The 12,069-nt window shown below is 35.3% G+C and overlaps 2 protein-coding genes across 2 annotated transcripts; one reads left to right on the forward strand and one right to left on the reverse strand.

Moving 5' to 3' along the window:
- Positions 1-308: 308 nt before the first annotated feature.
- Positions 309-1,133, reverse strand: LOC131624632 (pathogenesis-related protein 1-like). Its single transcript, XM_058895577.1, has one exon. It carries the CDS (start codon positions 1,081-1,083, stop codon positions 556-558), a length of 528 nt encoding a protein of 175 aa, XP_058751560.1. The 5' UTR covers positions 1,084-1,133; the 3' UTR covers positions 309-555.
- Positions 1,134-4,651: 3,518 nt separating this feature from the next.
- On the forward strand, positions 4,652-5,665 carry LOC131597767 (uncharacterized). Its single transcript, XM_058870443.1, has one exon. It carries the CDS (start codon positions 4,652-4,654, stop codon positions 5,663-5,665), a length of 1,014 nt encoding a protein of 337 aa, XP_058726426.1.
- Positions 5,666-12,069: the final 6,404 nt, after the last annotated feature.

The raw sequence follows: 12,069 nt of genomic DNA on the forward strand, positions 1-12,069 counted from the left end.
AATTATTCCATACTTCCAACAATTCAGGGGCTGTGTGGAACAGGCAGAATCAGGACAGAAAAATTCAATGTTATATGGTATGCTTGTATTTGGTTAATATGGAAATGGCGTAACGAGAATGTTTTTAGAGAAAAAGATATATCGACTGACCACCTAGTTCAAGAAGCAAAAATTCTATCGTAGAAATGGCTGAACAGCAAGGCAACGAGATTCAATTACTCTCTCGGGAGTGGTTATGCATAATTCAAGTTGAAAATATTTAGAGCATATTATATTATTGATCCTGCAAATGCTTGCATATGCATGTCACAATATATATCTTTATTTTATCAAACCAAATATACTATAAAGAATCAATTCCCCACTAGGTGTCCAAGAATTGACGTTAAAAATACAATTATACAAGAAACAAAAGACTAAACCCACCAAACATAAAACAAAAACATGCATAACAACAATAAAACCCACAAAATTTCATATGAAACATACAAATTTGACATTTATTTTTCACACTCATAATAACATGCACTGTTCAATAGTATTGAACATCTTCAATCACTTCTCATCATGTTTCTTGAAGCTCAATGGTATTTCAAAAGGACTATTCTCAAAAGGCCACTCACCAATAAAGTTACCCGGCGGATCATAGTTACAGCTAACAATAGTGCTACGTCCATTGTTACACCTCACCCTAGCACAACCAAGCCGAACCGAATCGCGCCAAACGACTTGCGTATAATGCAAGCACTCACCATTAAAACAAGAGTTCGAATTATAGTCATAGTTTTGTATCTCGTCGATCCACATATCGACCGCAGCTGTTCCGGTAAGGTCAGGACTGCCCCAAGCTAGATTTTCTCCGTATTGGCCTCCAGAGTGCACTAACTGGCAACTTCCTTTGAGTTGGTTCACATAATTTTTTGCGAAAGCTGCAACGTTTGCATCCCATGTTATTGGACCGACACCTACCTCGGAACGTGCTCGGTTGTGAGCGTTGAGGAAGTCTTGTGGTGAGTTTTGAGCGTATGTGGTGTGTGTTAGTATGGTTAACACAACCATGAGAGGAGCAAACATTGAGATCATTGGTACAATGGTGGAGAAATGTTATTTGAAATATTGATGGTTGGTTTCTGTGACAATATTGTAAGCCTATTTAGACCATTTACAATAGTTTCAACACTCAACACCCACTTTTTCAACTCCCAACACTCCACATCATTTTCTCTCTCTTCCACTTAATAACTCAACACTCATTCAACTTTTACCTTCTCCAATGGTTTTTCACTCAACACCCTACCCCACCGCTTTTTATTTTCATATTCTTATTTAAATTTTATTTTTATTTTTATAATTACATAAAATTACAATTATCGATTAAAATTAAATTAAAATAATAAATACTTAACAATTTATTTTTTAATTTTTTGTAATAAAAACAAAATTTATTTAAATAATTGGATACGATACAAATCATATTAAATTAAATTAAAATACAACACACAAGTAACGTAATTAGTACGTTACAAATAATTTAAAATGCAATACAACACACAAGTAGCGTAATTAGTACGATACAAATAATTTAAAATGCAATACAACACACAAATAATTCAATCACGAAACATTCCAAACTTTGTCCATAAACACTAATAGAAAGATAATAATAAGATTAAGATAGTGAAAAACTTGGTTTTTTTTTTCTGTGTCCAAATCAAATGAACCAAGTCTCTATTTATAGAGAAAAAAATCATGAATTTGGTAAAAAAAAAAAATAAAAAAAAAATAATTTGCAACGAAATAATTGAGTTCAAAGTATTAAATGGATAAAAATCTGGCCAGCCAATCACAAACAGCCACGTGCCCCCCTGCGTCAGCCTCAATAGTGTTGAGTTTTCTCAACACCTCTCTCTTCCACCTCACACTCAACACTACTCTAAACACCCATTGGAAGAGATTTTACATGTTGAGTTCAACTAAACACACCCATTGCACATGGTCTTATAAGAGAATTTTGGTTAGATGAAGTTATATTAGTAAATTAAGTTTAGTTTTTTAAGGTGTCCAATCTTGCGCATGATAAGGACCATGAATTATTTTTTCTTTTTTATAAATTAATTACTTATTTCTTATTCATCAATTCTACAATGACATCACTTAGTTTTTCAATTTTGTGTTCAACATTTTTTTTCTCTGTTTTTCTTTTTACTATGTCATATTTATTTTTGTTGGTATATTAATAGGTCTATTCAAAAAATTTAAGAACTAAATTGAAAAGTTAACTAAACTGAAATTAAAATAACCAAACTGTTATGTTTGATTACTCAATCAAACAATAATGCACAAATAATTCTAGAACCGAACTGAAATTGAAATCGAACCACACTGAAGCTGAATCTAAAAATAAAAAATATTTAAAACAAGTTAAAATATTTTTTTAAGTTGAAAAATAGTTTAACGGTTCGGTTTTTTGATAAACGGTTATGTTTAAGAAAAATTATATTCTAATGATTCGGTACAGTTCCGAATTTCGAACCAATAATTTTGATTTAGTTCAATTTTTAGTAAATTAAAACGGTTTGATTTAATTCAAATGAATTTTTACTATAGTTTAATTCGATTCGGTTTAGTTTTCTCGCGAACTGTAGGATTAACAGTCCTAAGTATATAAGTGTTATGAATCTCATATTACATACAAAGATGAATTTTAAAGTGAGAGAACATATAATTATCATCTTGAAATGCAGTGCCGAGTCTTGCAATACAAACACTGTTGATAATTAAAACATACTGATTATGAATTGAGGTAACAGCTATGTTTTAACTTAGGTAAAAATACCTATTTTCTAATTAGTGTTTGTATCAAAGAATTGCTATTGGAGAAAAAATATTTCTTTAGAGAAAAGTCTATATCAAAGAATTTCTATTGAAAGAAAAGTTGATTTAAAAAATAATTCTCTTTCAAGAAATTATCATCTTCATTGATAAGAATGATATTTATATCATATTAGAGAATGTAACTATAGAACGGTCTATGCAAAAGTCTATTACAGAAAATTATCATCTTCAAAAACAAGAATTATATTTGTATCATATTTGAGGACGTAATTATAGAACAGTCCATGCAAAGTATAGTAGAATATCATCACTACAATATAGTTAATTGTTTCATCGTACGATATAGTAATCTGTTTGCACAATTTTAAACATTATCACAAAATGTTTTGAAAATAATACACAATTCAGTTTAATAATCTTTTAAATGACAAAAACAAAACTTTTTTTTTTTAAAATTACTTTATCACGAATACAACATATGAGTTGAGATTATAGGAGTTAGTCTTCTAAACGTTACACTTGCATATATACTATGTTAACTATAAAGCCTTAGCAGCCTCTGCCATGTCCTACTTTCAGCCGCCACATTAATTAAATGTGATATAGCTACTTGTTAATGTTTATTTTGTTAAAATATTTGGAGTATTATTTTAACTTATTAACAAAGATGTCATTATTTTAAAATAGCCATCATGATGAAAAAGAAGTTGAAATTCTATCTCCCCGTTTTTTTATTATAAGTTGCTTTTAAAAAATTTGTACTATAATATAAGTAGTTTTACAATTATAATAAATAATAAATCAAACGAAGTGGTTGATTATGCGAGGAAAGAGGGAAAGGATTGTATCCTTTTTAAGGTAGACTTTGAGAAGGCTTACGATAAAGTGAATTGGAATTTTTTGAGGTATTTATTCGGGAGGATGGGGTTCGGAGCAAAGTGGAGAGGATGGATGGAAAAGTTGGTTTTCAAAAGTCATATGTCCATTCTTGTGAATGGAAGTGCGACGGAAGATTTTGAGGTGGGGAAGTGGTTGAGACAAGGTGATCCCCTATCACCTTTTCTCTTTGTTTTGGTGGCGGAAGGTTTAACGGGTTTGGTGAGGAAATCTATTGAGATTGGGGAATTTGATTGTTTTTCAATCAATCGGAATTGTCCTATTGATATCCTTCAATTTGCGGATGATACTTTGTTGGTAGGGAAAGGAAATTGGAAACATATTTGGGCTATAAAGGCGGTGCTTAAGGCTTTTGAGTTGGTGTCGGGTTTAGGCATTAATTATCACAAAAGCAAGCTTATTGGGATCAATCTTAATGGGAGTTTTTTGGAAGCGGCCTCGAATGTTTTATCTTGTAAGATTGAAGATAGTAATTTCTTTTTTCTAGGGATCCCGGTGGGGTATAATCCTAGAAAAAATGAGACTTGGGAACCTCTTTTATCCAAGATGAGAAACCGGTTGGCGGGTTGGAAAAATAGATTTTTAACTCTAGGAGGGAGGATTACTTTGTTGAAGTCCGTTTTGAGTTCGCTAACCGTTTTTGCAATGTCCTTTTTCAAGATGCCGACCAAAGTGGCGAGGGAGTTCACGCGTCTTCAAAGCGGTTTCTTATGGGGGGAGGTGAGGATAAGAGATGTATCCATTGGATTAGTTGGAGGGAGGTGACTAAACCTTTTGAGAAGGGGGGTTAGGCATAAAAAACATAGAGGATTTTAATTTGTCTCTTTTGAGTAAATGGAGATGGAAGATTATTCAAGGGGCAGATTCTCTTTGGTACAAGGTTCTAAAGGAGAGGTATGGTGATTTGGTGTTAAAGGTGATGGGAGGGGCCGTTGATCCCATAGAGAGGAGGAAGGCGTCGATTTGGTGGAAAGATTTAGTGAAATTGGGGAGTAACTCTTTTTTTGACCCGTTTGTTTCTTCTTGTAGGTTTCTCTTGCGGAATGGCTATAATATCCCTTTTTGGGACGTTATGTGGATGAATGGGTTGATTTTGAAAGAGGTGTTTCCGAATCTCTATGAGGCTTCTAGTTTGAAAATGGTGTCGGTGGCGGCAATGGGAGGATGGGTGGATAATAGGTGGACGTGGGGTAATTGTGGTATTTCCGAGAATCGGCTTCTTGAGCATGAGGTGGCGGTTGAATGGGGCATTTTCCGAGGCTTTTTGGAAGAGTATGGGGTGATAGGTTCAGAAAGAGACGGGGCGGAATGGATCACTCCGAGGGGTGAAGATTTCTCAGTGGCGTCTTGTTATGAGAAGTATGCTTTTTACCGTATTCCGTTTGGTCTGATTGGTAGACATAATGAAGCAAAGATTTTGGTTTGGAAAGCGGATGTTCCTTTCAAGATAAAGGCGTTTGGTTGGAGGCTTCTTGCTAATAGGCTCCCTACAAAAGATCTCCTCGCGATTAGAGGTATTCTGCTATCTTTTGATGCTTCCTTGTGCTCTTTTTGTAAGATTGATCCGGAGAATCGGGATCATTCTTTCTTTTCTTTTTCTTTTGTAAAGAATATTTGGAGGGACATAGCGGTGTGGATAGGTAAAGAGGGGTTAGTTGAGGAAGAGAGCCATTCAAGTTTTATGGAATGGCATTCCTTTTGTATATCTAAGAAAGTGTTAGATAAGAAGGTAGATATTGTTTGGTTAGCAATTACTTGGGCTTTATGGTTAAGTAGGAATGGGGTTTGTTTTAGGGAAGAGGTTTGGAGCTTTGATAATGTTGTTTGGAACATCAAAGCTTTGGTGTGGAGGTGGTCTTTTTGTGGAGAAAATACTCATCTCAATTATTCTTATTATGATTTTGTCAAAGATCCGATCCGGTTCTTATCATAATAGCAATTGGTTTGTATTATTTCCTTGCCCTGGCTTGTGCCCCCCTTTTGTAAACAGGTTGGTGAACCCTTAGTTCACCGTTATATGTTATCTTGTTTACTAAAAAAAAATAAATGATGTTTTTTATTATTATTATTTTTTTAATTATGTAAATTTATTTTCTACATATCATCAATAAATAATATTTTTATAACTTTTTATTTTTATACAATATTTATTATTGTTTTTAATATATGTTTTTAAAACGACTTATAATAAAAATAAAAATACTATTTATTAAGAATAATGCATTTATGAAAATCATAAAAACATTGTTTTTTCATTTATTGTTTCACCTTAGATTTGGGATGGTTCTTTGGGTTGGTTTTTTGTTGGGTAGTGTAGAAATGTAAGAATGATATAATTTTCAATAATCTTGCTTTATCGTCTTTTGATGTATTGGGTAGGATCAAATTGCTTTGGTGGGAATGGTTGGTAGTTTTTTTATAAAGGGTTTGTTAATGGCTCTTGGGAGGATTGGTGCAATGATCCTAGGCTAGTTTTTTTGTTGATGGCTTGAGGGGTTGTGTTCCCTCTTTTGTTGTAATTATTGTATGTTTGGATTGAAGCACCCCTAGTACTCTTAATTGATTCCCTATTTTGCTTTAGAAAAAAAAAGAATGTCCATCGGTAGTGTTTGACAATGACTAAGTCATCAATTAATTGGTACTAGGGGTCCTAACACATAATAATAATAATATTATTAATCACTGATTACATGTTGTAATACATTTGATAATTACAAAATTCAAATAATGTACATGCATCTTCCAAAATTTCTTACCCACTCTAGGTGAATTCCAAGTACAAAATGGTGGTGGCATCAGTGGTTTAAATCTATTAAACCTTGGCAGGAGAATGATGTAGATGTGGAGAGGGTGGTGTGGATTAGGATTTATGGGGTCCCTTGTCATGCATGGTGTAGTGATTTTTTTGAATCCCTAGCCAATCGGTTGGGTTTTTTTGTTTGTTTGGATGAGAACATTATGACTGGCAGTTCCATGGACATAGCTAGGTGTATGGTGAGGGTTAAGGCAAGCTTCATTTTACCTGAGTCATTGCAGATAGTTGTTGACGGTAAAGATTTCTCCTTACATCTTAGGGGAGATTCATACGGTCCCCTAAGGATTACGGCTCAGAAGGCACCAGAGCTGAGTTTGAAATCTTCCTCCTTGTCAAGTTCGTCGAGCATAACAGCTTCTCTGGATTCTGAGAAAGAGGAAGACGGGGAGTTTATCCCGGAATCTCTCTATGAACCGGTGGACAAAGGGACGGTGGTTCTTCATAGGTTTGTTGAGGATTTCCAGAAGAAAATTCAGAAAGCAGCATCGGTCAAAACTTTAAACAAAGGGGTTTGTTCAGAACTTTCTGAAAGTTCTGACAACTTTTTGAAAGGAGGGTCAAAATCAAAAGGGACGGAAGAGACTTTTGATGGTGCTATTCAATCGGTACTGGAGGATAAAAAGAAGAAAAAAGAATTAAAGCAGCAGTTTATTGAGTTATCCTCTGAACATACGATCTCAAATCCGGATTTTTCTAGCAGAAAAGAAACGGCGCAGCTAAGACAATTGGAAGCGAAACCTAGTAGGGCTCAGTCTTTATTATTTGCCAGTGACGTGGAGAGAGATTTTAGTAGGGACAAAAGTATTAAAGGTGATCCCTTGGAAAATAGCATAGAGGCGGATGGGCCTTTGTGTAATATTTTATCAAGGCCCATTAAGAAGTTTAATAAAAAAGTCCAGGTGGAGGAAGTGGGCCATTCGGAGGAGGGTTTTAATAGAAACAAGCATTGTTTTAAAAAATGTAAAGTCTGTGTGCTCCCAACAGCTACAGTGGACCCGTTAACATCAGAAAGGCTTATGATCTCTAAAAATCTCTCAGTAGGTTCCCTCCCAGACAATTCAGACATTGTTAGATTTAATTTAAGACTTCTAAATAATTTCGGTTCTGAAGCGGATACAAAACTGAAAAAAGCTATGCTTAAACTTGGAGTGGGATCGGGAGGAGAAAAAATAGAGCAAGAAATGAAGAAACTGGAAGGCAAGAAGGGGCAATTAAATTGTTTCAAATGATTATAGGGACCTTTAACATTAGGGGAGGAGGCAGTCTTATCAAAAGGAAGAGGATAAGGAGTATTATCAATAAAGGGAGGGCAAATTTTTTTCTCATTCAGGAAACTAAAATGGTGGATGTTTCGGTTTCTGTTGCTAGGAGCTTTTGGGGTAACGAAGAGTGTGGCTTTTCTTTTTCTTCTTCGGTAGGAACGGCTGGTGGCTTACTTTCGCTTTGGAACAGCAAAACAGTCTCGGTTTTGGCTAGCTTTAAGGGTGAGGGTTATCTTGGTTCGAAGGTTGAATGGAAAGGAGGTATTTTTTATATTCTTAACATTTACTCTCCTTGTTCTTTAGTTCTAAAGCGGGCTTTGTGGAAGAGGTTATTAGATTTGAAAAACTTATACAAGGATGGGGAGTGGATTTTGGGAGGTGATTTTAATGCGGTGAAAATCGGAGAGAAAGAGTGGGTCGTTCTATGAGAAGTAGTAATGTAGAATGGAGGGATTTCTCGGATTTTATTGAAGGAAGTGGTTTGATGGATGTTTCTTGTAAAGGAAAGAAGTTCTCTTGGTTTAGTGGGGATGGTAAATCTAAGAGTAGAATTGATAGGTTTCTTGTCTCGGATAATATCGTTCGTTCGTGGGGTATAGTTGGTCAATTGATAGGAAATAGGGATATTTCCGATCATTGTCCGATTTGGTTATTGTTCGATAAAGTCGATTGGGGTCCAAAGCCTTTTATCTTTAACAATGAGTGGTTTTCCGATAAGAAATTTTTATCTTTTGTGGAAGAGGAATGGAAGGGGATGGAAGTTTTTGGTAGAGGAGATTATGTTTTAAAGGAGAAGCTTCGTCTTATCAAAGATAGATTGAGATGGTGGAATTTGAACATTTTTGGGAAGGTGGATTTGGAAGTAGAAGAAGGCGTTAGAGTTTTAAACGACTCGAATGATAGGGAGATGTGGGAAGAGGAAGCCCACCTTAATAAAATTAAATCTTCAAGGAAGATTTGGTTAAATCTTAAACTTAAGGAGAATATGTTAATTCAAAAATCGAGGCTAAGGTGGTTAAAGGATGGGGATTCCAATAGTAAATTCTTTCATCGAGTTATGAAAGAAAGGCGGAGAAAGAATCATATTTGCTCTTTGAACTCGAGGGATGGAGTGGTGGAATCGGTTGAAGGAGTCAAGGAGTTGGTTAGAGGGCATTTTGAACATAAGTTTAAGGAGGAGTTCTTTAATAGGCCTATTTTGGAAGGTGTTTTGGTACATTCTTTGAGTGTGGAAGATAGAGATTCATTAGAGGTGCTTTTTTCGGAGGAGGAGATTAAAGACGCGGTGTGGAGTTGTGATGGTTCGAAAAGTATGGGTCCGGATGGAATTTCTCTCCTTTTCTTTAAGAAGTGTTGGAGGTTTATTAAAGAAGATGTGATCTCTTGTTTTAACGCTTTTTATTCCGGTTCGGTTATCTCTAAGGCCATTGTTTCTTCTTTTCTAACGCTTGTCCCTAAAAAAGACAATCCTTTAGATCTCGACGATTATCGACCGATTTGTTTGGTGGGAAGCATTTACAAGATGATCTCTAAGCTCTTGGCTAGTCGGATTAAGAGAGTTCTCTCTTCGATCATATCCATTAATCAAAGTGCTTTTGTGCCGGGTAGACAAATGCTTGATGGAGTGGTTGTTGCTAATGAAATTGTGGACTTTGCTAGCAAGGAAGGAAATGAGTGTCTTCTTTTTAAAGTCGACTTCGAAAAAGCTTATGATAACGTAAGTTGGAATTTCATTAGGTACATGATGAGGAAAATGGGGTTTGGAGAGTTGTGGATGCGTTGGATGGAGTTGATTATTTTTTCTAGTAAGATGTTGGTTCTTGTTAATGGTAGTCCTACTAAATAATTTGGGGTGGAGAGGGGTCTAAGGCAAGGAGATCCTATTTCTCCATTTTTTTTGTGATAGTAGCGGAAGGATTAAGGGCTTTGGTTGGTAAGGCGGTGGAAAATGGAGACTTTGTTGGTTTTAATGTTAATGGGAGATGTGAAATAGATATTCTCCAATTTGCGGATGATACTCTATTAATTGGAGACGAGAGTTGGAATCATCTTTGGCCATGAAAGCGGTATTGAGAGGCTACGAAGAGGTCTCGGGTCTAAAAATTAATTTTCATAAAAGCAAGTTGATTGGTATTAATATCAATCTGCAAGTTTTGGAAGTTGCTACTAACTTCTTTCTTGTAGATCGGAAGATAAAGAATTCAAATTTTTAGGCATTATGGTAGGGATAAATCCGAGAAGGATTTCCTCTTGGAAACCGTTGTTGGATAATGTGAGGAGGAAATTGAATTCTTGGAAAGGCCGGTGGCTTAGTTTTGGAGGAAGGATCACTCTTCTAAAATCAGTGTTGAGTAGTATGGCGATTTTCACTCTTTCTTTCTATAAAGCTCCTAAGAAGGTTATAGAGGAATTAAATAAATTGCAAAGTAACTTCCTTTGGTTTGGATCGGAGGGTAATAGGAAAACGCATTGGGTTAGTTGGAAGGATTTGTGTCTTCCGGTGGAGAAGGGTGGTCTTGGTTTTAGAAATTTAGAAGAATTCAACAAAGCCCTTCTTTTGAAGTGGAATTGGAGAATTTTTGGAGAGACTAATTCAATTTGGTTTCGGATTTTGAAGGCGCGATATGTGGATGTGAAGTTAAGAGCTACGTTTTGTTCCATGGTGAAGTTTACCGAGCGGTCTTCTTCGGTGTGCTGGAGGGATATTTCATCCTTGGAGAAGAAAACATCTTCGGAGTTTCTTACTAACAATTGTTTTTTTCATGTAGGTAATGGTTGTTCTATTTCTTTTTGGTATGCCAATTGGTTGAAAGAAGGTACTCTAAAAGATCTTTTTCCGGAGTTGTTCAACATCTCTCTCTTGAAGGATGCCTCAATTGGAGCTATGGGGGGTTGGAAGGATGGTTGTTGGCATTGGAGTGATCTTGGATTAGTAACCAATGCGCAGCCTGGAAGGGAGCAAGACGCTGCCCCTACTGTTTCCGCAGCAGCCCCTACTGGGCCTCTCATCAGTGCAGCCGGTGCTGCTTGGACCGGTAGTGTTCTGCCAGCAACATAACCTCCTTTCAGCAATGCATTAAACTCGGCTTCTCCCATTATGTCTCAGACTGATTTGCTGAAAAGTTTTTTATTGAATACTTCTCCTTGTGAAGATAAGCAGGATTTGGTTTCTTGGGCAAACGAGCTAAATGGAATTTACTCCGTCTCCTCCTGCTGCGCTGGTTTGAGTAAAAGGCATTATCCATTTGGGCCAGAAAACCGACTTGATTACATTTTCAAAGAGGTGTGGAAGGTGGACGTTCCCCTTAAAGTCAAAGCGTTTGGTTGGTGTTGCTTCCTAAACAAAGTTTCAACCAAAGATTTACTAGTGAAAAGAGGTATTATCTTAGCATCGGATGTTAAGTGTGTTCTTTGTGACGAAACAACCGAAATGTTATTCCATTCTTTTTTCAATTGCCGTTATGTTGAATCTGTTTGGAAGGAGATGGCCGATTGGATAGGAATGTCTTACAGTTGTTTTGAAAATTTAAAGGAGAACTTTCGGTGTTGGAGCAATTATCTTAGGTCGAAGAAGGTTAAAAAAAGGAAGGAGGATAATTTTTGGCTCGGTATTATTTGGAGCATTTGGCTTCGGAGGAATGATATAGTTTTCAACAACTCTTCTTGGAATTCAAGAGATGTTGTTTGGAGTTGTAAGGCTCTTATTTGGAGGTGGTCGTTTATCGAAAAAATTACGCGTGCCAATTATAATTTCTATGAGTTTAGCAATAACCCGTTGTTGTACTTAAGTTAGGTTGCAATAGGAGTGTAATTTTCTTGGAGTGGATACCTTGAACTTGGTGTAATTTTGGTTTCTATAATATATCTGACTTTTAAAAAAAAAGTACAAAAGAGTGGTTATATATTAATTCAAATTATATACTAGATATAATAGAAGATGATTTGATAAGGACATATTTATGAAATGAGATATAGATTAAGATTAAACAATTTAAAATTAGATATTATTTTTAATTTATATTTAAATTATAATTTTAACTGTTTGATTTCAATACCACAACAAATTAAATATCAAATGTATAAATGTGTTAAATTGATTACTGCAAAGAATAAATGGTCTCATATTTATATGAGAAAAATGGTTGGTTTCTTTTGTTTTGAACTTTTTTTTTCTTCTGAAAAAATAATTTTTTGTCTCAATAATAAAATACATTAATATTTTTTTTCCATTTTAAAATACAAATTTTATTTTTTCAATAA

Source organism: Vicia villosa, linkage group LG1, assembly GCF_029867415.1.
Source record: "Vicia villosa cultivar HV-30 ecotype Madison, WI linkage group LG1, Vvil1.0, whole genome shotgun sequence".
NCBI lineage: Eukaryota > Viridiplantae > Streptophyta > Magnoliopsida > Fabales > Fabaceae > Vicia > Vicia villosa.

Bases quoted from the DNA above. Each gene is read 5' to 3' on its own strand.
- LOC131624632 (XM_058895577.1), bottom strand. From the start codon at position 1,083: ATGATCTCAATGTTTGCTCCTCTCATGGTTGTGTTAACCATACTAACA.
- LOC131597767 (XM_058870443.1), top strand. From the start codon at position 4,652: ATGGGAGGGGCCGTTGATCCCATAGAGAGGAGGAAGGCGTCGATTTGG.